This window comes from Cyanistes caeruleus, chromosome 7, assembly GCF_971803275.1.
Source record: "Cyanistes caeruleus chromosome 7, bCyaCae1.hap1.1, whole genome shotgun sequence".
NCBI lineage: Eukaryota > Metazoa > Chordata > Aves > Passeriformes > Paridae > Cyanistes > Cyanistes caeruleus.
In genome coordinates this window covers 7,907,967-7,935,531 of record NC_141707.1, presented here as the reverse complement: position 1 = coordinate 7,935,531, position 27,565 = coordinate 7,907,967, and the positions used below count along the sequence as shown (strand labels likewise).

The 27,565-nt window shown below is 41.6% G+C and overlaps 1 protein-coding gene across 1 annotated transcript in view; it reads left to right on the top strand.

Annotated features, from left to right (window-relative positions):
* The window catches only part of CPS1 (carbamoyl-phosphate synthase 1), an 88,387-nt gene that overhangs the window by 51,686 nt on the left and 9,136 nt on the right, over positions 1–27,565 (top strand). The window contains 13 exon segments of the mRNA XM_023930633.2: positions 1,465–1,568; positions 1,571–1,602; positions 3,344–3,409; positions 3,961–4,024; positions 7,272–7,453; positions 13,190–13,384; positions 13,937–14,004; positions 16,274–16,349; positions 18,266–18,343; positions 19,238–19,345; positions 20,531–20,620; positions 21,777–21,947; positions 24,515–24,589. Of these exon segments, the coding sequence (XP_023786401.2) occupies positions 1,465–1,568; positions 1,571–1,602; positions 3,344–3,409; positions 3,961–4,024; positions 7,272–7,453; positions 13,190–13,384; positions 13,937–14,004; positions 16,274–16,349; positions 18,266–18,343; positions 19,238–19,345; positions 20,531–20,620; positions 21,777–21,947; positions 24,515–24,589 (1,309 nt within the window).

Here is a 27,565-nt window from a genome sequence, read left to right as displayed (position 1 = left end):
AAAGATCCTTTCTGCTACGGATCTCTGAAGTGAGATGCTTTTTCCAAAGACTGGCCATCTCAGAAGGCAGGCAGAACATCCTCAACAACAGAAAGGAAACTTGGCTGGGACAAATTGTAGGTGTGTCTCCCAGCACAGTGGTCAGAGGGTCAGGGCACAGTTGTGCCTCTGAATGGAGAACACAGTGTGTTCTCCCAGAGCTTGAAGAATTTCGTGCCCTTGGGTGGAATGGGCAGCTGCAATGACAGGGAGGAGATGGAAGCACCCACATAATGATTGGTCCAGCCCAGTCTAGTGATGCCTAGGTTTAAAGTTTAGGCCAAGAGGAAGAATGTAAGGGAGATATTAAGTTGAAGTTTGTGCATTAAATTGTAGTGATACTGAATGCAAAAAAGGAATTGCTGTAGGTTCTCTCTGGAGGCTGAAATGGTAAATGATCATACAGTTGTTGTGGGGTTTAACACTGGCTAGAAGCCAGGCACCCAGGAAAAACCATTCACTTATTCTCCCCTGCTATAGTTGAGCAGAGGAGGGGGAAAGAAAAACTGAGAGGTTAATGGGGTGAGATAAGGATTAGGACAAAACATTCTAAGGGCAAAACAGGCAAAAAATGTGAAAAGTATGAAGAAAAATTTATTAACATAATTAAAAGAGGATAATGAGAACCAAAATAAACCTTTAGAACACCTTTCCCTGTCCACCTCCCAGCCTTTCTTTCTTTCTCACTGACAACACAAGGAGACAAAACATGGGGTTTTTACGTCACTTAAAAAAAATAAAAATCATTCTTCAGTTTGATTAGGGAGGGGAGTCTCTCCTGTTATGTCATGGGGTTTTCCCCACAGGAGACAGTTGTCTATGAACTTCTCCAGTGTGGTTTTAATTTTTACAAGTCCTGCCCAACCTGCTACTATGTGATCCCTCCCACAGGGAGGAAAGCAGCCTTTCCACAAGTGTTTTTTTCCATGGGTCTATGGGGTGTAGTCTTTTAAGGATGAGCTGTTAGTTTGGAAGCAAGGTTCTTCTCTTTCTGTTCAAGTTTCTCACTAGATTATAGCTTTTCAGCATGAGTATCTTTTCTCATGGGCTGTGGGTGGACTTCTACATCCTGGCCTCCTCTGCCCTCACTAAAAGCCAGGTTGTGTTAAACTAACATGGGGGTACAGTCAACCTGTACCAGCCTGAGGGATCTCATCATGAGTCACCGAGTCCTGTCTCAAAAATGCAAGGAAAGTAGGTTTTTACTTCCTCCTGCTTGCACTCTCTGCCTGCAGACTGTACCACAGAGCTGTTTGTGTGGGGCACCAGGGTAAAAAAGATGTTTTATGTTTCTTCTTTTGTTTCTTCTTTTTCTTGCCTTCACATGCATGATCCTGTGGCAACTCTGTGCTCTGAAGCACTCATGAATCTTCCAGTTACTCCTGTGAAGCCTCATGCAGAGGTGTTTTTCTTATTTAACCCCAGCAAAGCAGTTCCAGAAGAGACACTGAGGAGAGCCAAGCAGCTGGGGTTCTCTGACAAGCAGATTGGGAAATGCCTGGGGCTGACTGAAGTCCAGTGCCGCCAGCTGTGAGGAAGAATGTAGTGCCCTGGGTGAAACAGGTATGTGAGAAACATCCCTGGGCCTCCTGGGGGTCCCAAGAGTGGCAGGAGACCTCTGTGTCTTTAGAAACCCCAGGCTCTGTTAACATCCTCAGGGGTTTAGATGTTGGTGTGAGGAGAATACAGTTTATACCCACGTGGCTGTTCCTTCTGCACTGCAGCCATCAATGTAATGACATCAACATTCCAAAAGAGAGACTCAGAATATTCTAGTTCATGTTCTTTGTGGCTGAGGGGGAAACACATGTGTCTCTAGGAAAAGGCTGGAAACGCTGGCCCACCATGGTAGGACCATGAAGAGCTCTCTCTTCTCTCTTGGTAGTAAATTTTTACAGGCTAACACTTAATTTGAAGTGTGCTATTGTCACGGGTTCATTTGCTATTCACTGTGATAGCATGAGCCTAATGAGCTCATCTGGCATTCATGGCAGTGTCACTTGGTGCTGGGCTGTTGCATTTAAGGTGTGCTGGTATTAAACTGCCGCCAGCTGGTTTTCTGTCTTTAAATAGGGTAAAAAAAAAACCCTACCCAAACTACTGAATGTTTCTGAAAGAATTCATCTGTAACCTCAGGCCTAAGTCTTCTTCTGTTCCCCAGCTGCTGTTTTTCTTCTGTGCCTCACCTGGCTGCAGAAAGGTGCCTGGTCTTGCATTGATTCTTTCAGCTGCATATGGCACTGCACTGCTGGATTGATTTGTGTGCCAAGGTGCACTTAATAAGGTCATTTTACTTGTGCCTGCCTGTGTGCCTTCAAAGCATATGTTTCTTCTTGAGCCATGGAGTACAAGTCACGGTATTAGCAGCAGTAATGAGCATCAGACACACGGTGCTAATGATGTGAGGTCACATTCTCCACGATTCACAAGGATTTGGACAGCCAGTGGGGACTCCTGGAAGTGCTTGAATTTTTGGACAGATTTTTAAATGGTATAGCACATAAAAATTCATGTCAAGGCTGCTTTCATATTGTTCCCTGTTCAGTATTCTCTGTAGAAGTGTTTCAGATGTTCATTCAGGAAACTTCAGCAGTCACTGGTGACCCAGATGGACTGGTTACCAAGTATAACCATGCCATGAGTAGTTGACATAAATAATTTGTGAACAGCCTGATGGGCAAATTATTCTGGGCTCTCTTGTGACTAATTTAGGAAGAAATTGTTGAAAAGTACATATAAAGGGTGGTTTAAAATCACCCTTGCTTTGTGTACCATTTAATTATCAAAGCACGAGTTGTGCTGTAACATTAACACGTGGTAATTGTGCACGAGGTTTCCAAGTGATATTGTTTGTGTGTTTGTGCTCAGCATGGGGGTACAATGGGGTCAAGAGTAGAGCCTGGAGATTCCAGACAGCCTAGTTATAAAGGACAGAAGACCTGCAGGAATCTCTGTAATCTGCTGAACAAACTAGAGAATGAGGGCCTTGGCAAGTGGGGGAAAGTTCTTGGGGAACTTTCCCCTCCCTACAAAGAGGGGAAGAGCTAAAACTACAGCTTAGAAAGAGATGGTAGAGTGTTGTGTTGCACTGTAGGGTCGGGACAAGGCCAGGAATGTGCTGTGTGAACAGCACAGGACAGTTCAGGTCACCTCCTTATATGAGGAAAGGTATGATGAGAAAATAATAGGAGTGAAACAGCAGTAGAAAGGGAAAGAAGCAAAAGGAAAGAACCCAAATATCAGCATGTAGGGAAGATCTTGCACTGGCCAAGTCACAATCCCCCTTTTTTTTTCCCTTGTACAGATTGACACCCTGGCAGCAGAATACCCAGCAGTGACTAATTACCTGTATGTCACATACAATGGGCAGGTAGGCACCCTCTGGAACAGCATTGCTGTCTGCTTTGATCTCTTCTCCCTCTGCCACGTCATTTCTGGAAATGTTGCAGGTGCCTTGGTCTCCATAGCAATTCTTTTGGATGGTTTTACATAAAATCCCCTTACAGCAGGCCTGGACATCCTCTTGCTCCAGTGCTGATCCAGTGCATTTACTGTTAATGCCCTGATGTTGTTAAGAGCCTGTCATATATCACCTGTACATGCACAGGGAGGTGCCGGGAATGTAGAAGTCATATTTCCCTTATCTCATCCTATCATTATTTTTATATGAAACTTCACAGGTCCTTAGGCTGCTTGAACAGCAATATTAGAGCTGCTGTTTCTCTTCTGATCTGGGTGCAGCTCCACTAATTCCAGGAGAGCTGCACCTGATTTACACTGCTGTGAGCAAGATCAGGCTGGAGCCCTGAAGGATCAGATTGTTGGATTTGGGCTGAACACCAGAAGCTGTTTATTGTGAAAAGCACAGAGTTAGGTGCTGCTGAGTACAGATCCTAATGACTTTTTTGTCTCCCTTCCCAGGAACACGATGTAAAATTTGATGACCGTGGAGTGATGGTGTTGGGCTGTGGACCGTATCACATAGGTAAATCTTTCTTACAGCTCCTCTGCTCTCCTTGTCCCCTCAAGCTTTCTTCAGATATCCTTGTGGTTCCTTTATTCTTCTTCTCACATGGTCAAAAACCCTCCAGAGCACAGTGCACAGGACGTCGATTCCTAACAGAAGGTTTGCATTTTATACTTGCTTGGAGATTTCATTTCACGCCCTGGAAAAAAGCAGGAGAATTTTATTGCTTTTCACTTGGTACTTAGTTGTGATTTCCACAAAGTTTTACAGAATTTTTTAAATCTTTTTCCCAGGCCTTGAGAGCCTCATACCTTGTATAGAAGTTTGTTGCTCCCATACCTATCTTATATGTTTACTGCTAGCTCATGATGATTTTGACACTCTGCATTTTACAGCTGTAAGTGTAGGTGACTCTGAAAATATTTTGTTCTCCTCAGCTGCTTTTGTGTAAGCAATTCTCTGTATGTTGTTTTTCCTTTCAACCCACTCAAATCATTATAGAGAGCAACAGTTTCCTCGTGGCTGTGAGTGTTGGGTAGACAGGCTGCTGAATTCTGCATGCAATGACTTTGGCTTTTTCTTTCCATGGATCCCTCCAAATAGCTCGAAATTATTGACAAGGGAAAATTTGCTTGTTATTCTGAAATATTCCTGCTTTGCATCTCCCAGAACTGGTGATGGGTTATGAAAGCTGGGATTGAAAACTGCACCCATTTGATTTGCTTGGGTTGGAGAGGTCATATGCTGCCCTCCTGCTGCTGTTGGTAGGACATGACTTTTTGAACTCTGTTTCCAGCGTGAATGTTGAGATGACTGAAATCAGGAGCAGCACTCCATGATCCAGCTTATTTTTTTGCAAATGATTCTGCTGTCCAGCAGGTTGTATGGCATGGCTACAAAAAAATGAAAAGGATTGCAGTGTTATTTCATAAGCTGATTCAATGCATGTGAATAGATTTTTGGGCTGTTCACCTAAAACTCCTCATTGGTTAGAATAGACGTGGAGGTCTGTTCTTGGTCTCATCTGCTCTGCAGCTTTGATTCAATCCATCAAGACCACCTTTGGAAGAGGTTGTAACCCAGTAAAAGCTGCTAGAGGAAACCATTACTTGTACCTGTAAAATAATTTTTTTCCTAAATGCAATAGCCAAGCTGGGTTTTCTTTTTCTTTTTTGCTTTTCTTATCCTTTGAAGGCAAGTAAGCAGTGTGCTTTTCCTCTGTGCTTTCAGTATCGTAATCAGAATTCAGTGGGATCAACTCAGTGTTCTCTTCCAGGTTAGAAGAGGCTAAATGATTTGGATGGAAGTTAAAATATGTGACATTGTTTTTATTTCCTTTGTGAAAGCTAACTTTCAGTTTAAAAAGAAACAAAACCACCCTTGTGAGTTTTAGTTGAAAGTATATTGCAGGAAAATGTTCACACTTCTGCAAAGAAATAAAAATACTTGAGGGAAGTGAAGCCATTTCAAAAGTCATGCTATATTCTGTGCTTAAAAAGAGAATTATTCACACTAAAGTGGGTTTTTTGAAGTTTTTTGTAAACTAATATACCAAATAGAAACATGATGTGGGTCAATGCAGTTACACACCCTTGAACTTCAATGCTTGCTTTGCTACACCTTTCCTGCACACATGAAGCCTCAGCAATCCTCGCTCTTCACCTGCTTCCAGGAGGGGAATCTCCTGTTCTGGGAGGGGGTTTGTTTGTGTGTCAGCCCTAAAAGCAGTATAAATATATTTCCACCACTGGTGTGGGCCAGCAGAGTGCTCTGTAAATTTTAAGGTGTGCACATAGACTCATCGTGATTGAAATGTTAAAGTGAGCTCAAAAACATCCATGCACTGATGTAGTAATTGTCTCCTGAGGAGCCAAATCTCCTGGTTATGGTACAACATCGTTACTAGTAATATTATTTTCTGTCTCCCCTCTTCCCATGTTTGGATATGATCATTACTGGATGTGCCTGGAATACTCTTACCAGCTGTTCAGCTGCTTTCCCAGGTTGTACCTGAAGCAGTCAGATGAAGGCTCCAGGTGACCATTGTGTTCCAAAGCTGAGGTTTCTTATGCATATAAAAATACCTGTGTGATGGAAGTGGAATACAAAAAGTGAATGAGCATCTGCTGTCCCTTCTGGGAAATATCCAGGTTCAGATTTGATTTTCCTCTCTTTTCTGTGGGGTTTTAACTGAAGCTTAGGCATGGCTTTGAGGTTCTTGCTTGACAGAAGTGGGGAAACAACTTCTGTGCCTGTCAGGGAGTGACCTGTGCCAGCCAGCAGTGTGTGACTAGGTGGTGGGGGCAGCAATTCAGCACAGACTGAATTTCTAACATATCTTGTCCCACAATTTTATATAAAAGTGATATTGGTGGTTAACAATCGTGTAATGACTGTGAATGCAGTGTGACGAGGCCAAGCTTTTCTTGTAGACTGTAAACATAACCATTTAATGATGTTCTTTAATATGCATCATTCTCTGTTTGTGGTACCTGTCTTAGATGTTTGAGCACAGAAATGTATGCACAAGTCTCGATTCAAGTGTTCCCTGGAGCCTGCAGCTTGCCCAAGGCCAGGCACCAAGTCCTGGTGCCTCTTTCTTTTCAAGGTAGCCACAGTGCTTACTCAGGGTTTGGGACAGTAGGATGGGCTCATCCCACAGTGTTGTCATAGTCCCTGCAGCCTTTAAAGTAAGATCAAAGGTTGTACAAGTGTTGTTCTACTGATCTGCCTTACCTGGAGTCAGCGTACAGGAATGTCAAACCCACTGAGGTATAATTCTTCTGTTGTTGTTTTGGCTCTTCTGGAAGGTAAAAAACCACCTCAGTTTTCTGTTCTTCACACCACATCTATGCAAATGCTTTGTGTTTCCTGGAGTAAGCAGCTTGTCTTATAATAACAGGAACTCGGTGTAGTTTATCCCACTCTTCACTGCAGGATGTGTGGGTTGGGAGGCAGCAGTGATTGCATGGAAAGCAAGAGCACACTCAAGTGTTTCTGAGCACAGGATGACAGATGTGTTAGACAGGTCTGTCACTCCTAAGCAGATAAGCTTACCTGTTGTGCTTGGGGGTTCATGTTTTGTGGATGAATAATTTCCATGGGAGCACAATTACATTTCTGGCTCCGAGATGACAGGAGCCGATGCCGACTTTTTTCTTTCTTTTCCCCCCCTCCTTCTTCAAGCTGGAATGCTGAGAATATCTACTCATGTTTTCTTCTCTGCATCCTTCCTTTCCTTGCCCACTTTTGTGTCTCCTGGCAGGCAGCAGTGTGGAGTTTGATTGGTGTGCTGTCTCCAGTATCCGCACGCTGCGTCAGCTTGGCAACAAGACCGTGGTGGTGAATTGCAACCCAGAGACGGTGAGCACAGATTTTGATGAGTGTGACAGGCTGTACTTTGAGGAGCTGTCGTTGGAAAGGATCCTGGACATCTACCAATATGAGGTAAAGAAAAGCAGAAGCACTAAAAAAAGCCACGAAGCAACCCAATTTTTTTTCTAAATTCCTGTCACTAGCTTGTGAAGCAGCTGGGGGTGAGGGGAGAGAGCAAAAGCTGTTTGCTTTGGATCCCTATGTTGCATTTTACACATCGCTGATGCTCCTAGCAGGCTGCTCAATAAAGAGTGCCAAATAAATATGAAATTCTTTTGCAAGATGCCATATTGTGCAATATTTACAAACAGGTTTAATTTGCTGCACAGACATTTATGGCACAAACTGTTCTGTTTGCTAAAGCACTGCTGGGCTTTAGCTGTTAAGCACACCCTTGATTTGAAGCACAAGTCCTCCCCCTGGAGCAGATGAAGGAGTTCTGAGCATCACTCCAACCTGTGCTCAAGAGCTTGGCCTTGCAGTGCAGTTGGCAGGTGGATGTGGTCCAGCCTACAGCCAGGCAGGTCAGGGAGGGGCAGCAGAATTGATTCTGGTGACAGAATTGTCAAACCATAAAATGTTCCAGCTCCTGATCCAGACATTGCTCTGGTCTTTCAGCAGTTTTCAAGTGTTCAGAAGTGCTGATCTAAGAGATGGAGGAGAGCCCCAGACATATTTGATAATGAGGGGATATGTAATGTAAGCTGTTGCCCCCAATATTGAAAATGCTGATTTCTAGCAGATAACACACTCATCTTGGATTTGTTACTGAGGCTTATAAAGGTCCTTTCAGGAACTTCATCTACCCTGAAATTCAGCAAGAGTTGGCCATGTAACTTGCTAAAGCAACTTTGCAGAACCCAGATCTTGTTCAACTTGTGATTTTTCTTGACTCTTTTCCTGGTATATGAGGATCTGAGCTCATCTCCTTTATGAATGGGTACAAATTTCTAAAATGGTTTTATAATCTGGCCGTGTTTTGATCATTCCCAAATTTGGAACCAGGCCAAAGCTCATCAGAAATTAAGTCCCAGACTCTAGGCTCTCTTCTTTAGCCATTTGCAAAATACTATCTAAGTTCAATTTTACTTTCCTATTTGTACAGGTTGTTTTACCTCTTCTTTAAATTTTTGTACAAACAGAAACTACTACTGGAAAACAGATTTTTTGAGGGGCTGAAAGACTCTGGTGGCTCTCTGGACTCTTAAAGGCTGATTTTTGAATGCTTTAGGATTATCCATGGGGCTCATCTCTAAAAACACTGAACTCTTGTTTACCTGACAGAACTGAACTCCTGAGCAGGGGCGTGGAGGAAACTGGTGTGACAGTTTGTCAGACAAATAACACTGATGAAATACAACATCTAATTACTGCAGGATCAAAGAGAAGGTAGAGATGGGTGATGAGGGAGCTCATTTCCACATGGAGGGCGAGTAATTAGCAAGTTGGGTAAGGAAAATATGTGAAAAGAATACTGAATACATATTGAAACTTGCTTTTTCCTGCTTGTCAGAGCAAGGCTTGGCCAGTTTGATGGGAGGCAATGCAGATCTCCAGGTCTAAGAGCAGCATCCTGTAGTACCCAGAGTTTGCAGAGGATTCTGCTACTCTGGCATGGGTGTGAAAACAACCAGCTTGATGTTTGTGCTGGAGGTGTGGAAGCCATCAGAGTCTGAGCCTAAACATCCAAAATCAGTGTTGTACTGTCTAATAAGTCCCAAGTTGAATAGCAAATATAAATAGTGAAACCATTTTCTTCAGCAGCGACATAAGGTAATGGTATTATTATGCCTAATTAGAAAGTAGGGAAACTGAGAAAACTGCACAGAGTAATGCAAAAGAACCTGGGCAGAGCTGGAGACAGAGCCCAGACCTCCAGCAAAGTGTAGTCTAAGATACATTATTTGCAATATGTCATTTCTTTGGAAAAATGAGTGAGCCAAATGCTAATGTCCTGTTAAGAGAATACTTCCTCAGGCAAGTGCAGCTGGAATTCAACCCCTAAGAAAAAGATCAAGCTAAAAATTGATTTGATGCTGAGATCCTTCACCAAACCTGTAGATAACCATCTCTCCCAGCTTCACATACATGAACATGAACAGTGTCATGATTTCAGGCTCTTCTTTTAACCTCTCCTGGTCATTTCCCTCCCCTGGCGTTTCAAAGGAAATAACTGAAAAGTCATGGATCATTGTCAAGCTGTATGTAAAAACATCAGCAAACAATGGGCACAGCCCTGAGCCCTTAGAGATGGCATTTCAGCTCCCCAAACGATGCTAGGACCTAGCAGCAGAGCTTGGGCAGCTGTTAAGCCCAGGTGAGTTGGTGCACTGCTTTGTCCCTGCTTTGCTGAATAGATAAATCAAGGAGCAAGTTCCCCAACAGGACTGAGACAGCTGCAAGCTGCCCAGCAAGAAATGCACACAGCTCCACACAGCCCTCTCCCAGGGGTGCACTCAGCTGTCCCCCCTCTTTCCCTTCCCTGTGTCCTCTTTAACCTCCAGCTGACATCCACAGCTCCAGTGAGCTCTGCATAACAGAGCTAGCTGTTCATTGGAGGAAAGTTTAATTTACTGCAAATGTGAAGAGTTAGGTGGTAGTCTGTGAGGATAATAATTTAAAAAAGAAAAAAAAATAAAATTCCTTCCCTCAGATTTATTGGCTTTTTGTTTCCAGAGAAGATGTTCCCTTTTTATTTTAATATCTATCTGCTTGAGGGCCTCTACTGATTCTTTTTTGTGTTTCGGAGATTATTCTGAAACAATTCATAAAAGTAAAGGAGGCTCCTAGGTACAATTTTAATGGTCTAATTTGTTTTCAAACTCAGGGAAAAAGAAACCCCAGCTCTATTACTAATGACATAACAGCAAGGTAGTAATAAAAAGAGCGATTTTTGTTATAAAGGGGAAAATAATTCTCTCTAGGCTTCTTTCACTAGATTATGTATTGCATATATTTTAACGATATCTAATGGCAAGGATGTTATTAATTTTCTTTATAATTAAAATATGGCTGATGACAAAGTGATATGCAGTGGGGTCCCTGCCTGCCTGCCCACATTTCTCAGTGGAGCAGTCATGTTCCCTGTCAGGACAGCTCTTTGGGTGGGAACATGCTTTGGGAAACAGCAGCAGAATTTTAAAATAAAAAGTAAGCAGCAGCTAGATTCAATTTATGTTCTTCTTGAGTAAAAATGAGTATATGATTCTTTGCCATCTGCTTGAATAAGGAATCTCCTCTGTCTCCTTAGGGCTGAAGTCCCTAATTCTATCCCAACTTTGATGTAGGCAGTATTTGGATTTTAGAAGTGCAGTAACTAGAATTGTTTTAAAGGCAGAAATGAGCAGCAGCTGAGCAGAAGCTGTTAGCTGGGACACTTCACATTTCACATATGTCAAGGATAGATTAAGATGTTGGTTGACCTTGGAAGCAAAGCTACTTTGACTTGTTACCCTCCTTCCAAGCTGCAAGGAAGGGTTTGCTTATTCACACTCTGGGCCTTTTCCATGTGGGAGGATAAAGAGCCCAGGGACTAGAGGGAGTTACTGTGTTTTGGATGGGTCTGGAACCACTGAGGCACAGATTTCTCTTCCAAGCTGGAGATGGTGAGCTCTGATGTCATGAGACAACCTCTTCTGGGCACAAAACAGCCCCTGGCCCTTTTCACTGCCTGTCCTAACCTCTTTCAGATGGTTGCTGTTGGCCAGCAGCATCATGACATCCCATAAGTGAATGCATAGTGAAAAGGAAAAAAGATAATCACCTCATGCTCTGCATTAGCCTGCTGAGCAAACAATATTGGGACAGTAAGTGCTGCTTAAATGCCAGACTGTTGGATCTTTATTATGTCAGGAAATTACCACATCAAAGCTGAGTGGGGACTGCACTTGCATTTATCATCTGTTTTTGCCCAGGCACCTATAGTCCATCCTGATCTCAGTTTACAGTTTTGCCACTCCAAATCCCTTTAAATCCCTGATGAAAGAATTCCTCTTCCAGGAAGACCAGTGAGGCTGACCTTCCTCAGGAAAAACACACTTGTTAATTAAAAGAACATTGTTCCTCTATCTTTTAGAGCCAAACCATGGATCACTTGATTTATGTTTCTCGTTTGTTAGAAGTGGGTAAAACTGTAGAACACATTTGGTTCAAAAGAGCCCTTCACTTGAGCTGTTCTGTGAGCCAAATTGTCCTTTGGGGAAAGTTTCACTGTCTGTAATTTGAAAGTAAAGTGCTCTTTGTTGTAGGTACTCTAAGGCCTTTTCTTCTATCGAAAATTTTCACACCTGACTAGATTGTACTTGAAAGCATTAGGAGTTCTATGTAAAAAGAAAAAAAAAAGCCTATATTTGCACCTGTAGAAAGGTGTGTGTTAGCAAGCAAGATCACCTGTCTCTTGTTATTTACTGTTTATTATTTCCTCACTTAAAACACGATGCTGCCCAGTGACGGACGTGAAACGCTCGGCTGTGGCTGGAGGATGCTGTGCCACCTGTTCTGCCCCGTCTGCCTCTGGAAATGGAGTGCTTACAAATAACCTGTGTGGAAATGAACCCCTCTGACAGCTTTCTGGAATACTTGCTGCCATCCAGGGCACTACCAGAAACGAGGAGCTAGTCAGGAATGAGGAGCATTGATTAAAATAAAGGGCTAAGTGGATCCATAGCTTTGCAGACTGTGTGGAGTGTTGGGCTCTGTTGATTTAGACTCTGCTTAGCTTTGTTACACTCCTTAAAGACTGGCTTCTGGGGCTAGGAAGGGTAGTTTGCTTACTGAGTGGTAGTGCTGGCAGAAAAAAAAAACCCACATAAATTCCAGTTGTTTCCCACTTCCCCTCTGCTGGAGGTTACAGCCTTGCATCTCTAGAATAAAAAAGATTTTGCATGCATGCCTGCTCCTCTGAAAATCCCTGACCATGAGCATGGGAGAGGCTGTTTTCTCCAAGAGCTAGACTGTAAAAGAAAGAAGACCTCAGCATCTTGTTTGTTCTGGGAAAGCAGGAGCACCTAAACATGACATGCAAACAAAGCTGACAGCCTGTGGTTCAAGCAGAAGTTAGGGAATCATGGGTTGATGTGAAAGCTGCAAACTTCTCTGGTTTCCTAGGGAATTTGACCTCCAGTTATTGCTGAGTTTTGAGTGATCTTGATCCTAAACCAGGATATTGCTTTTTTAGGAAGGATGCACACTGCAAATCACACTTTGCAGCCTGGGTGCCTCTGGATCAGCACAATTATGAGAAAATCATAGCATGGCTTGAGTTGGAAGGGACCTTAAAGATCATCTAGATCCACCCCTCTGCCATGGGCAGGGACACCTTCCACTGTCCCAGGTTGCTCCAAGCCCCTTCCAACGTGGCCTTGGACACTTCCAGGGATGGAGCAGCCACAGCTGCTCTGGGCAGCCTGTGCCAGGGCCTCACCACCCTCACAGGGGGGAATTTCTTCCTAACATCTAACCTAAAGCTCTCCTCTTGCAGTTTAAAACTGTTCATCCTTGTCCTATCACTATCTGCCCGTGTAAGAAAGTTGCTCTCCTCTTTTTTAATAAACTCTCTTTCGGCTCTGGAAAGATTGCAGTAAGGTCTTCCTGGAGCTTCTCTTCTCCAGGCTGAACAACCCTGTCTCTCTCAGCCTGTCTTTGTAGGAGAGGTGTTCCAACTCTCTGATCATCTTTGTGACCCTCTGACCTGTCTTTGTTCACAGCAACCTGAAAAGGGACATAATCTAAATACTGAATTTTTGTTCTGACAGCTCTTCCTATTAAGATAACCTGGACATGACCGTGCTCCTTTCTGTCTCCCAACAGGGATGCAGTGGCTGCATTATTTCTGTAGGTGGGCAGATTCCCAATAACCTGGCACTACCACTGCACCAGAGTGGAGTGAAGGTTCTTGGCACAAATCCTTTAAAGATTGACCAGGCAGAGGATCGCTCCATCTTCTCAGCTGTCCTGGATGAGCTGCACGTGGCCCAGGCTCCCTGGAAGGCAGTCAGCACCCTGGTAAATTGGGATCTGCATCTGGGAAAAGCTGCAGCAGCTGGGGGTTGGGATGTGCATCTGCTCAGGAAGGACTGAGCCACTGACACGTTTCAAGACTTTGAAGCATTTGACATTTTCTTACTGCTCGTGTGGAAGGACTTTTGGATCCTGTAAAGTGATGCCGCAGCAGCGCTGGCACCGGCTGGGAACTGGAGGGGAAGTGCCTTTAAATCACCTCACACAGCCTGGGGTATAAACCCAGCAGAAGTTAGCACCACTGACAGGCTGGTCTAGATATCCTGCTGGCCTTGAGATGTGTTCTAGCAGGTGGAGATTGCAAAGGAATAGAGATGTGTTGGCATTGCTCTTTTTTTCCCAGTGGAGCTCTATGGACAGGGGAGGTCTGAAGGTGACAAGCTCTGAAACCAGGATGTTGTGTGTTACTTTAGATGGAGGCTGCAGTCCCCAACTTCTTTGCCCTCATCCTGATTGCTAGTGAAGTGCAAATTGGAATTTTGGAATGACTTTTAAGTATTTTCTTGTTCACGGCATGTTTTCCCTCCCTTCCTTTAGAGAGATGCAGTTGAATTTGCAAGGTCTGTGAGTTACCCGTGTTTGCTGAGGCCCTCCTACGTTCTGAGGTAAGGCCCAGCTGTCAGAGCTCAGCAGTGTGGGGTAGGAACTCCAAAAACCTCTTTGAGACAAGACTCTTTGAGACAAAACTCCAAAAAACCTCTTTGAGACAAGGGAGAACGCTTTCAGGGCATGTGATGTGTGGAAAAGTGAGTGCTGGGTGGATGTGGCATTAAGCTGCCCGTGAGACAACTGCTCAAACCATAAAGCAAATGGATCCCTGAAGCCCATCAGGCACAGATCAAAGGTAGAACATAATCACAAGAATGTCTGTTCAGCTGTATTACCTTTTGCATACCTCAAGGCCAAAACCACAAACCATCTGGGACATTCTTTCAGGTTCCTGAGATTGTTACCTGTACAATTAAGTCAGAAGATTGTTTGCCAGCAGGAAAAAGAGAAGGAGACCTGCTGAGGCTGTTTATTGAGATGGGCATCTGTTTTCAGAAAATGACAGTGCATCTTTTGAATTCAGCTTCTTATTTGCCAAGCTTCTCTGCTTTACAGGCATGTTTTATGTCCCTACACTGTGGCAGCTGCTTCTCATTAAACAGACATTGTACAGAGTCCCTCGTTTCCAGCAGCCAGACAGACTTCTTGAGGAGGTTACACCAGCACATGAACACAGCAAACTCACAAACTCACCAGTTCTGAATGATTGCTCTTCTCTGTGAGAAGCTTCTTCATAGCTGGGTGACTCAGCACAGAGAGGCAGTTTGCTGGGCACAGTTTACAAGTGAAAATAAATTGGAGACAGGATCCTTTTTGTATGAAAGACACACCTATCAAAATGAAGAAGCTCAATATCAATTTTCAGAGCTGGGGGACAAGCACATTTTTACTTTAAAAGAAGAAAAGGAGAAGGGTTTCTTCAGCCCTGAAGGAAATATCCTTTAGAAGAGACTCCTGAATGTGACTTTTCTATCTGGTCTCTAAGATTTGAAATAGGGTTTCAAGCAAAGTTAGGAAACAGCCCTCCTGTCAGGAGTAAAGTTGAGTATAGTTAAGTATGAGGTGAAAACTGCTCCTGAGGTAATTTGTCAGATGGTGAGGGAGCACCTCTTTTAGCCTGTTGTTTCCATCTGTATTAAAACCATTACAGGCCCTTTTGGTGTTAAGTTTTTGTTAATGTGTGTTAGTGCAGGGCAGGGGCACTCCAGGGAGAAGGATGGAACTGGAGGATGTAAAACTTTGAGGAATGAGAGTGTGAAAAGCCCTAGCATGGCTCTCTGCCTGGCCTCTGCATAACAGCAGCAGTCCACAGCTAGATTTCTTCATCCTCTGAGCAGATATGACCTTTAATATTGGCCAGTTTCCTTGGAAAACGAAATGCATTTCCCCACCAGTTAGGTACTGTGTACACCAGCTCACATCCTCAGTGGTACTACTGACACAAGTTCATGGATTTATTGAACTCTTGATTTACATCAGCTGAAGTGGTAAAAATAATCACACAGGTACCTGTGTCTATTTATTTTGGGATAAAGTGACTGATCTGGAGGATAGATCCTTCTTCCACTTTTCCCCACAGCCTCTGTGGGCTTGCCCATCAAAGCAAAGGGCAAGCTGGGCATTAGTGGGGGAAATGTAACATCTTTTTTTGTAAGATTCTTGTCTTTAAAAGGGACTTGGATCACTAACTCTGGACCCATGTTCTCCCAGATCCCCTTCTCTGACACTGCTGGCAGAGAGCAGGTTTCAGATATCTGCTGTGCAGTGTCTGCTGCCTCAAGGAATGAGATCTGAGGGGAGGAGCACAGTGAAATGGCCAGCAGAGAACAGCATCTGGATTTACACTGTCACAGCCATTGCCAGTGACCCGTGCAAACCTCACTTCATCTGTCCCTGAGGGCTAAAGGGAGCCAAGTGTGATTGTCCTGAGCTCCCAGCTAACCTGGCCCAGGGGGAAAGTCTGGGCCTCACTGGGGTGGGTGGCTGAGGAGCCATCTCCCCCAGCTTAGGGGATCTTCCAAGGCTTGGCTCAGCAAGGGCGTTTGGCAGCAGTGCTAAGGCTATGAAAACACAGTTCTTTATTTCTCCACTGCTGTTCTGGAGGTCTCCTGCCTTCTCTGGGAAGGATAATGGGAAGTAATCGGGTGCCACCTCTCTGAGTCGAGAGCAGAGCAAGTGGCTGGAGTCAGGAGCTTCCTTGGCTAGTCTGTCATCCAGAGGGAGCTGGTAACCCTGTGAACCCTGTACCCTCGTGCCTAACACTCATCTCTCCCTAGAATTCACAAGGGAAGCTGACCTTGGTGCTCTTCTTTCCTATTCCCACAGTGGGTCTGCAATGAATGTGGTATTCACTGAAGAAGAAATGAAGAAGTTCTTAGCAGAAGCCACCAGAGTCTCTCAGGTGCCTCTCTTTGTGCTGCCACTTCCTTTTGTGTTCCCCTTATTTGTTTCATCTCTACTGTGTTTTCTCTCTCTCTGTTTCCTTATTGTGTCTTCCTCACTCTTTTTTGCCTGGGGAGGAGGTGCTGGGTTTGACTGCTCAGTTTGTTCCCTAACAGGCTCCCTCCCTAACCTGGGAGCCTCTCCTGTGCAAATATCCTTACTGGGAGCACCTTTCACTCACTTTCTCAATTGTTTTGCCTGGCTTCTTTGAAAAATTAAATACTTCATCTTAGTATCTCTTCTGAAGGCTTTTTCCTTTTTTTTTCCTTTTTATTTCTTTCTTTCTTTTTTTTTTTTCTTTTTTTCAAATGGTCACTGTTCAGAACAGGGTTGTGGAACTATAAACCCTGCTGTCCCAGGAATCTTGGATTCAAAAATGAATGAATCAAAGAGGAACTCTCTGAAAACACAACTGGCTGTGGAAGTCTGACATATTACTGCTTTCTCAGGATTCCTAGGTGCTAAAGCTTGAACAAGAACTGTGAGATTTTTAAGTGTATGAGGCAAACGGTGCAAGTTAACCTTTTCAGCAAGAAATGGTGGAATGAATGGGAAGTACCTTTCAAAGTAATAATATCCTGAAGGATGGGTTAGTGTGGAGGCATGGAGACCACTTTTTACCATCTTTGACCATGTTTTAGAGGGGTAGTTCAACTGTTACTCCCACCAGAAGGAATTATTTAACTAATTCTCAGAGGACTATAGGGTCAGCCTGTGGCAGTGTGCCAGTGCAGAACTTCTCCAGGTAAAAGCCCTGACTAGTCCTTGTTCTGTTGTTTTTACAACTTTGCTGCTTCAGTGTTGTGTCATTATGGCATTTATCTTGTCAATAATGTTCAAAATTTCTAATGCAGGTTGAGACAGATTGAAGTAAACAAGGCTGTGTGCACATATAAAATCTTCAGGTGAAAAACTGCAGCAAGACAGAAAGTAACAGGACACAAGCCACTAAATTTATGAAACAATGTAGGCTTCAGCGTTGTCCTTGCCTGTGAATTTACCCTTGCACTGATAAATGGAAGGAACTGTGTCTTGTAACTTTTGGAGCTGCTTGGTATTTTTTCAAGAGGGGCCTTTAAAACATGCACAAACTGTCATTTATTTCATTTTATGCTCTAATAAATAATAGGCAGTTAATAGTGGACGGGGCAGGTAAAATGTTGAGACACAAAGCTGGCCAGGAAGAATTCAGATTAGAGTTTTTTGGAGCAAGTGTCTGGAAGGAGAAAGTATTAGAGGAGAGTGGAAGTGTGTGCTGGCATCCCAGAGACAGGCAGAAGAGGAAGGGAAACAACCAGGGGAGGCAGTGGGAGTCCAGGACAGGCTGTTCCTGGCCAGCTATAATTAGTGGCAACCTCTCCCTGGGAGACTTAGGAAACTGGGAAGAGGAATTAGAAAAGAATGGATCAGCTGCATAAAATATGTGAGTCTAAACCAGCAAACAACCACTCTGCAAAGTCATTGAGAATGCCAAGGGTGGGTTCCTTTATGAAATACCATGCCCAGTGAGACAGCTGGAGGCTCAGACCGAGGGGGAATTGAAGCTCTTGGAGTTAAGGAATGTCTTTAGGAGATGGGATTAGAGGTCATTGGATCCATGCATTTCTTGCTACCTTCTTTCTGCCATGACCTCTATGGTTTTGCCCCAAATTTCTCTGTCCTGCTGTTCTTATGGAGAGCTCAAACTTTTTTTTTGCATCAGTGGTTTTGGGGAAACCAAAGTTTCCCCCATTCTATCTTTGCAAAGTTCACTTATCTGTGGAAATGAGGATATTAATTGATTTGTCTTCTGGTCTTTTGTTTCCAAAGGGTCCTAAGTGGCCTACAAACACTCTCTTACAAAACCTTTCTAATTTTTTCTTGTTTTGATGGCAGGATTACCCTGTGGTACTCACTAAATTTATTGAAGATGCCCGTGAGGTGGAAATGGATGCTGTTGCTAGGGCAGGAAGAGTAAGTATTTTACTTTAACATTAAACTTGTTTTTTCAGGATCTGAGATCTGCAAAAATGTGTAGTTTGAATGATTTACTGTAGAGCCATGGATTCATGGCTGAGGAGAGTAAAGAAACAAGTATTAATCTTAGGCTCAAAACCATTGTGCTTGGAAATCTCCACCTCTCTTAATGTATACATCTAACCAGTAATTTTTTAAGCATTGCTTATCCATGTAAATGAATCCTTTTGAATACAATTTTTTACCAGATTTGCAAATCACTGGCTTCAGAAATGACTTTCATCAGAATTTTACCATGGGTTATGGAATTACCACAGTTATTTCATATTTTTTTACAACTTCACCTTGCCTTTCATTACTCAACAAAGGCAAAAAAAAAAAAAAAATCACAAACTTCACAATTAACAGAAATAGTCTTTTTCAACTTTAATTTTTAACCAGCAGCCACAATCACTTTTTTGTTATTGAGGTTGTGTGCCTTGATGCAGTTAATTCAATTTAAATCCTTAGGCCTGGATTTTTTTTTGCTTCACTTAAAACACCACAGAAGAGTAGGGGTAAAATTCCATACCAGTGATGCTGGGGAATGATGACTTCTTTTGTGTTCTGGCAAAGCAGAACTTTGAAAGCTGGTTTAAAGCCTCTCTAGCTTTTACCTTCTGAGCCCACGTGTGAGAGAGAGGGGAGGGAAGCCTCAGGATCTCCAGGCTGTGGCAGATATTTGTGACACTGATGTCTCCTCATTCACATGCCTAGTGTCTGCTTCAGGCATATTCACCCCAAAATCTTGGGAAATTCACTTTCTGTTCAGGAGGCTGGGCTGTGCTGGGGAGGAAGGAACAGTTTGTGAGAGGGTGAAATGACCCAGGGCTGTGCCATTTTTGTGTGCAGGTTATTTCACACGCTATTTCAGAGCACGTGGAGGATGCAGGTGTTCACTCTGGAGATGCCACCCTCATGTTCCCCACACAGACCATCAGCCAGGGAGCCTTGGAGAAGGTATGTGTTGCACTAGCACTGAAAAGAGAAAAGGAAATGAGGGTTTGACTCTGCTTTCCCTCCACCACCAGTGGAGAAATCAAATTACCAATGATTTTTTGAAGGCCAGTGTGGTATGTTCATGAGGGGTGTCTGAGCTGTATCCCAGTAATTCAAGCAGTAGATGAGCACACTTTTAGACCCATAGGATATTTTTGTTTCCCAGGTTTAGAACCAGCTTCTGTAGCAGCAGAGGATTGTCTAATTCATACACATGCCAAATGGTTCTCTGTCCACTTCCTTTTCTCCCACAATACTTTCATGGTTATGTCAGATGCATGACTTTCTAGCTTCCTGCTTTTCCAAAAATAACATCAGGATGAATGAACCTCTCTTAATCTTGACTTTTTCCCCCTTTGAAGAATAAACCTTGTGATGCAGAATTTGATGTTAAGATACATTTTTTTTTCAATGGAATGTGCCATGCCCCTTTAAGTCACCCTGTTAAGGGTTTGTTTGGAAGCCAGCAAAAGCTGTAATGCAGTGATCTGTGCTCCAGCTCTGTTTCCAAGGATGTCCAAAGTCTTGTTTCTGACAACAGCCGTGTCCTGAAGCAAAGCTATTCAAACCCTTGTATTGACACACCTGGGAAATAAGACTTTCCTCCCAGTTTGTTCCAGAGTGTATCTACTCAGCCACCTCCCCCTGATCTGTGATGGGACAGGCACGTTGGTGAAAGACTTCTAGGATGCTTACAAAACTGATTAGTTATTCCCAAATAACAAAACATTATTCTTTATGTCACCAAGAAAGGTATAAAGACTCCAGTGTGCAGTGTAGGAATTGCTACAGGGCAAGGCTTTGATTCTTTGTTTTTCTCCTTCTCCCCTCTGCTTTCTCACACACACAGAAAACCTGATTTTTACTTCTGCCCTCAAATAACACTTCAGGCTCTAGAGAAATCAAACATGTTTGCTTCTGGAATAGTGCTATTGCCAAAATGTGGGTATAGAGCAAAAAACAAGGCAGAGAGAGATGATGTTTAAAGAAATCCTCAAGTCTGGTGATTTATTGCCATGATGCTCTCTAGTTTGTGGAACTTAATTTTTTATTCTGTATACACACATTTACACTTTCTAAATTTGGTTTTTTTTTTCTATACACACATTTACACTTTCTAATTTTTTTTTATTTTTTTTTTAATAGGTAAAAGCTGCTACAAAAAAGATTGCAAAGGCTTTTGCCATCTCTGGTCCATTCAATATCCAGTTCTTGGTGCAAGGCAAGAATGTGCTGGTAAGAGCTGCTGTGCCTGAGCTGTGCTGGTGTGTGGGGGTCCTGCCTGTCTGCTGTGGGCAGTGGCACACACAGTGCCACTCTGGTGTGTGGCAGTGGCAGCCAGGACAAAGAACCTGCCTTGGCAGAGGCTGTGGGCTCGCTTGTGCCACCCTTTGTCACATATGTGGCAGGGAGCATCCTCCCCTGCCCTCACACTGAGTGTGAAGAGAATCTTTTTGCTCTGCCAGCTTTGTTTCACTGTGGGAAGAGATGCTGTCCTTCCCAAAATTGTCAGTTTGGAATAGGATGGACAGCACTGGGACCTGCACCTCATCCCTCTACTGGATAGCATGGCTTTTAGATCTCTGGTGTCTTCTCTCATCTTTAGCTATTTTGATGTTAAACTAAGGCTTCAAAGGGATTGAAAAGAAAGCAAGACAATGTAAGTGTTTAAACCTTTAGTGTAAGCTCTTAGGGTGGTTATCTGAATAATCCTAGTAGCTATTAGCAACACAAGTGCAGCAGATGCCTGACCCTTTCTGGGTAACAGTTGGCTTTCTACTGCTAATGGAAGAGGGTCAGAGGAATGTGAGCAGAGTATAACTGAGGAAACAGGGAATAGGAGGAAAACCTGTCAGGAGACAGAAGAGATGCATTATTGGTGCATTACTGGTGTTTGGGCTAGGAGCTGAGTGAAATGTACTTACTGTTCTTCACCTTCTCTCCGTTTCACACGTGGTTATTGAGAAACTCCACAGAGGGAGAGAACAGAGATTTTCCTTCCTTGCTTTCCCACAGAGGGGAGAACAGGTTGGACTCCTAGAGGTTGTTCCTAATGCCTGGGCATGTTTCCATGCCTCTTGTACATTAACTTAGGCTAGAGTAAAGCACGTTTTCTGAGTGAAGTCTGGCTGCCCCTCAGTTCTAATATTCAGACAACAGAGATGGATCTCAGCTGAAGAACAGGCTGCTTGGATCTCAGGCTGGCCATTCCCTATCCCTTTCCCCTGTTTTAATAATGATTCCAATTTCTGTCTTTCTTATTTGACAATCTGGAGAATATGTCTGCCAAGAGGACTCAGGGCTGATTTCAAAAAATATGGATCAATCTATTTCTTCTTTGCACAGTGCCTGACCCTGATATTTCTCTTTTTTTTTTTTTAAATCCCACCAGGTGATAGAGTGCAACTTGAGGGCTTCACGCTCCTTCCCCTTTGTATCCAAGACTCTGGGTGTGGATTTCATTGATGTGGCCACTAAAGTGATGATTGGAAAGCAGGTTAATGAGTCATCCCTGCCCACAATGGAACATCCCATTTTCCCATCCAGATATGTTGGGATTAAGGTATGGTTTCCAAAAGAACCACAGAAACCCCACCAGAGAGTCAGCTCATAACACATTAAAATATAATTAGTACTTTAATGCCTAGAGAGAACCATTTACTCATTGGCCAAAGGCCAAATTGACCTTCTGTAGTTTCTGTCAAGATAATCTATTTGGAAACTTCAGAGAAAAATCAGAGGAAAAATATCCAGTAAAACCAAATCTTTCTTTATTTTTAGCATCTAACCTACTCTAAATCCTCTTTATGAGCTGCATAATAAATTTATAATTGCAGAGTTGAACACTGAAGTTCAGGCTATTTCATAATACTCTGTAATACACGTGTGGACATGAACAACTTTGTGTTGTGAGTGCCACCCACATTTTATCTGCAGGATCTGGGACATGGGCTGTCAAATCCACATAATCCCCTTTACATACACCACTGGTTAAAATAGGGGTGAAACTCTTGCATCCTTTGATTTCAGTCAGGCCAGGGTTTTACTTTCCATAATTACTGAGCTTGTATAGGACCCAACATAATAAAGTGTATGGTAGATATTTTTGAATGCTTAGTGGAAGGAAAAAATAAAATCATAAAAAATTTGGAACAGTGGTGCAGAAAATCCAAAGCATAATGACAATTGTTTATACAGAAACTTTCAAGCTTTAATAGCTTCCATATCAAGTGAAAACTGAAGAAGCAGAAAACACCTAACATCTTTCTACTAATAAAATGTTCAGAACTATTAAAATGGAAGCCAAATTTGTGTCACAAGCCAGTCAGTCTAGATACAGCTTTACATTTTATTTTGATGCCACAGACAGGCATTATCTGAAATTCGAACTGGAGATAATTTTTTTTTACTTTGGTGAATTTATTTTTATAAATTTCCACTGTTTAGACCTGGGGCTTCTGCACTGTTGTTAGCTGAAGTGTCAAGAGTTTTGTCTCTCCAGGGAATGCTGGCTACAGAGCAGAAAACCCAGCTCTATTCTTGAAAACTTCCCTACAAAGCTTTTTATACTGCCTGTGTTCTGTGTGGATTTGTCAAATATAAAAACCTGCTAGCACCTTTGGAAATGCTAAACTTTGAAAAATATCTCAGTTTAGCCTGTTTGTTGTTATTCATGCATCATATTTTCTATCCTCTTAAAATTTATTGCTAGTAGTATTTGCATGGACACAGGATCTTGTTTCTTCAGTAGTTCTTAAAAGAAGATATGAAAATCTTTTCCTCTTTCTCAACCTAGCTGCTCCTTTGTGGATTAGAGTATTTAATCTTAGTGTTTAAGCTTTAGTGACTGAAATACTGTCTTGCCATGTTTGCTCCCAGACTGGTGCAAGTATCAGGGTCTGACCAAGATTAAATCCTGGGTAGGGAATGACTGACTAAATTTTCTGTGGGGTTCAGTTGCAGTGCCAGATTCTGCTCCCAGTGATGTGTTTTCATGTTCACAGCAGATAAAAATTAGGGAGGTGGTGGAAGGCTTTGCTGCTTGTTACCTTTCAAGGCAATGTGCATTAAAATAATCTGTCTTGACTGCCATATCTCTGCTTGAGTGAAAACTTTCTCTTTACTTACAGTGGAAACAAAACTGATGTAAAAAGTCACAAAGACACGTGACATTTTTTGAAAAACATTTTGAATTTCTCCTGTCTAACTTGAACTGGTCATTGTTAGGTGTCATGAAGCAGCAGTTGTGTTATCTTCAGTGTTACCCTTAGAGACCTCCAGGGACAGAATTATGGCTAAAAAATTTAAAAATAGATTTGTTTTTTTAGCAGAAATCTTGCTGCCTTTATGCAAATACCATTGGTAGTTTAAGATGTGGAGAATCCCTACAGAAAATGACTCAGTAGTAGGAAATTTCTACTGTGTTTGTTACATGTGGTCCTTGGTTCCTTAACAGGGACTTTCCTTTCTTCCCTCCTCTCCCTGTTTCTTATTTTAAGATCCAATTAGCATAAGAACTCAGTGCTGTGATCTAAGTCCTCAGATAATAATAATAATAGTGATCAGAGGGCTTAACATTAGCTTATCAAGAGGAAGAAAATTACAAATGTGTATTTCTGGATGGGGGAGAGGGAAAACACGAAAATAATTTGCAAAGTTTCATCTTGTTTGCTCTGAAAAAAACACACATTCTTGTGGAATAGTTTTTATTTCTGCAAATGAAACATTTAATGGAGAACAGTGTTCTCTGAAAAACCAACTGGATTCAGACAATATCTCTCCTTCTTGCATGAATTAAGTGTTTCACAGCCTTTTCGCTTGAAAATGTGTCCTTCAAATCATGCTGATAGTGGGCTACCACTGACTGAAAATCCACCATGGATTGTGAGCAGTTAGATGATTGATTTATTGGTGGAATACATGGTTATTTGTTCCAGTCCATCACCAAGATGCTGAGGGAGCTACTTTCCCAAAGAGTCCTTTGCTTATCAGGCTTGACCGCTGCTTTTTTTTTGGATAAATTTTCATGTCTCTTTCTGTCACTTCCAAGTGTAGTTAGGATTTTTATATTTTTTTTAAATGATCCCATTTTTATTCTCTTTTTCCCCTCCTGCCTCTTTCTTTCACCAGGCCCCAGTGTTTTCCTGGTCCAGGCTGAGAGATGCTGACCCTGTTCTCCGATGTGAAATGGCCTCTACTGGGGAGGTATCTTTTAGATTTCCTTTTTTTTTTAAAAAAAAAAAACAAAAACAAATTGACTTTAAACACCATGAATCTTTGAAAGTGATCTTGTTACTTCCTGAGTCATGATGGCATCTGTTGCTTCTTCAGAAAATTGAAAACATCTTTCTTAGCTGTAAAAGCCACAGCGTCCTGGGAAACCCCAGAGTTTTCAGCCACTGGATGTCCCTCTTTACCTGCACGTCAGCTCCCTGAGCTGGACCTGGCTGGTGTGGCAGCCTGGAATGGGTTTATCTGAGAGCTGGTGGGTTCTGGGAGTGGTTTTATGCTTTTTTATGACTCGTGGTCCTGGGCAGATGAGTGGTGGTGGCTCACACCCTCCACGGATGCTTGCCACAGCAGCGACGTGGAGACTCCCAGGCGTGAGTGGTTGGCCTTGGGATGCACCAGCTGCTTAAAGGCAGCAAAAATATCTGTTATTTTCTTGTTGCCTGGTAACCACCAAGGCATTCCCAAGGTGCAAAATGAAAGAAACACTAAAATGTGGTGGCTGCAGGCAGCTTTCCCCACTCTTTGTGCAGCCAGACGCTGCTGGAATGTCCCCTGGTGTGGTTATGGCATGCTGTGAGGACACAGGGCTGGGCATCTTCCTGCCCTGGCTCAGCATCCTCACCCTCACAGGCACAGATTTCCATCCCATTTCACCTGAAGTGATGCTGACTCACGTGGAACAACAGGTTTCTTTATGAGTTATTGCTGAGCTATAGAGGGTGTGCATAGATACACCCAAGTGGTCTTCACATTTTATGTGTTCTGTTGCTTCTAGAATGAGTTGCAGTAGTAAAAACTTATTCTGGGCCAGATTATCCTCTTGTAAAGTGATCAAACACTGGAGCAATTTGGTCAGACTTAAGTCTGCTGTACCATCAGTAGTCAGGGGGCAGGGGCTGGGCTGCTCCATTGGATGTGAGCTTGGGTATGTCAGAAAGAGCCATTTTCATCAGGAAATACCATTTTAGTAGGAAAAAGTACCCAGATACAAAGTAAGAACAGCCTTAGGTCTCCTACATCTCTCCAGAAGTACTTTATTTTACTCTTCATTATATGCTGGAAATCAGTATTGCAGAAGATTTCCTTTCAGTATAGTTAATGGACAGGAAAAAGTCAAGTGACTTCTGTGACTTCCTGATTTTCTGAACAAAATTGAATACACAGACAACTTCCTCACAGAAAAAAAAAAGAAAAAAAAAAGAATAAAAATGTAACTAGGGACAAGAATTATTCTTCTGGGTTTTATACAAAGTAAGAGATTACCATGGCCATAAAGGAGGGATTATTAACTTTTATGAGTTGGAAAGATCCATATTCACAAATGCCATAAAGTGTGACATGAAAAGTCTTTCTTGTAGTGAGGGAAGGATAATAACTTACTTTGGGTAAAATGCTCAGTTATTCCTCACAGACATTTTTCACACACATGGCTTGATCTGGGCTCTAATTTGTCACATCTGTCTGGCAGAGATTTATTTTGCTGGAAGCCATGGTTCCCACAACAGGAGAAGGCACAGTGCTGGGGGTCCCTTTGAATATTGTGCCATAATGATAAACCTCTCCTGGCAGGCTGGAGAGCCTGCAAGGGAAGGTCTGTCTGTCACCCTAAAAAGTCTGGGAATATAGAATACATAGGAACATGTAGAAAACATAGAATATGGATATAACAACTCCATCATGTTGTCATGACATTTTTATTTTTATTTTTATTTTTATTTTTATTTTTATTTTTATTTTTATTTTTATTTTTATTTTTATTTTTATTTTTATTTTTATTTTTATCTTTAATTTTTTATTTTATTTTTATTTTTATTTTTAATTTTTAATTTTTAATTTATATTGTTATTTTTATTTTTAATTTTTTATTTTTTTTATTTTTATTTTTTATTTTTAATTTTTATTATCATTATTTTTTAATTTTATTTTTATTTTTTATTTTTATTGCTATCATTATTTTAATTTTTATTTTTACTTTTTTATTTTTATTTTTATTTTTATTTTTTATTTTTATTTTTATTGTTATTTTTATTGTTATTTTTATTTTTAATTTTTTTATTTTTATTTTTATTTTTTATTTTTAATTTTTATTATCATTATTTTTTAATTTTATTTTTATTTTTTAATTTTTATTGTTATCATTATTTTAATTTTTATTTTTACTTTTTTATTTCTATTTTGATTTCTATTTTTATTTTTAATTTTTAATTTTTATTGTTATCGTTATTTTTTAATTTTATTTTTATTTTTTTTATTTTTATTGTTACGTTATTTTTTTTTACTTTTTTATTTTTATTTTTATTTCTATTTCTATTTCTATTTCTATTTTTATTTTTAATTTTTTATTGTTATTTTTATTTTTATTTTTAATTTTTTATTGTTATCATTATTTTTATTTTTAATTTTATTTTAAATTTAAATTTTAATTTTAATTTTATTTTTAATTTTTAATTTATTTATTTTATTATTTTTAAAACCACGACACCTCCCTTGTGGGATTTTTGTTTGTTTAGTTGTTTGTTTGTTTTTTTTTATTTTACTTCAGCAGATGTGGCAAATTACCATTTATTTTTTATGGAATACTGGTTTCTGCTCACCATGGTAAGACCACGAATGTGAGGGCTCAGTCAGGGAAGGACCATGAGAGGAAAATGGGAGAGCAATTCTCAATCAGCTCCTTTATCCCATCTGTATGTGTTGGTAGATTTGTTATTTCAAAGAGAAAAATCAGTGACAGTTTCTGCTTCTGATTGTTTTTCAGCAAGTGTGGAGCTGACCAGAAAGAGAGAAGGTTGCTTGGTTGGCTGATTTTTTCTTTTTAAAGCTCATGCATTCCTCTTTTTGTCTCCAGAATTCCAAATTTTGGTTAGGAATACAGGTCAGCTCTTTCAGAAGATTGCTATCATGTGATAGTCTGAAAGCAACCGAGCTCCAAATCCAGTTCTGAATGTT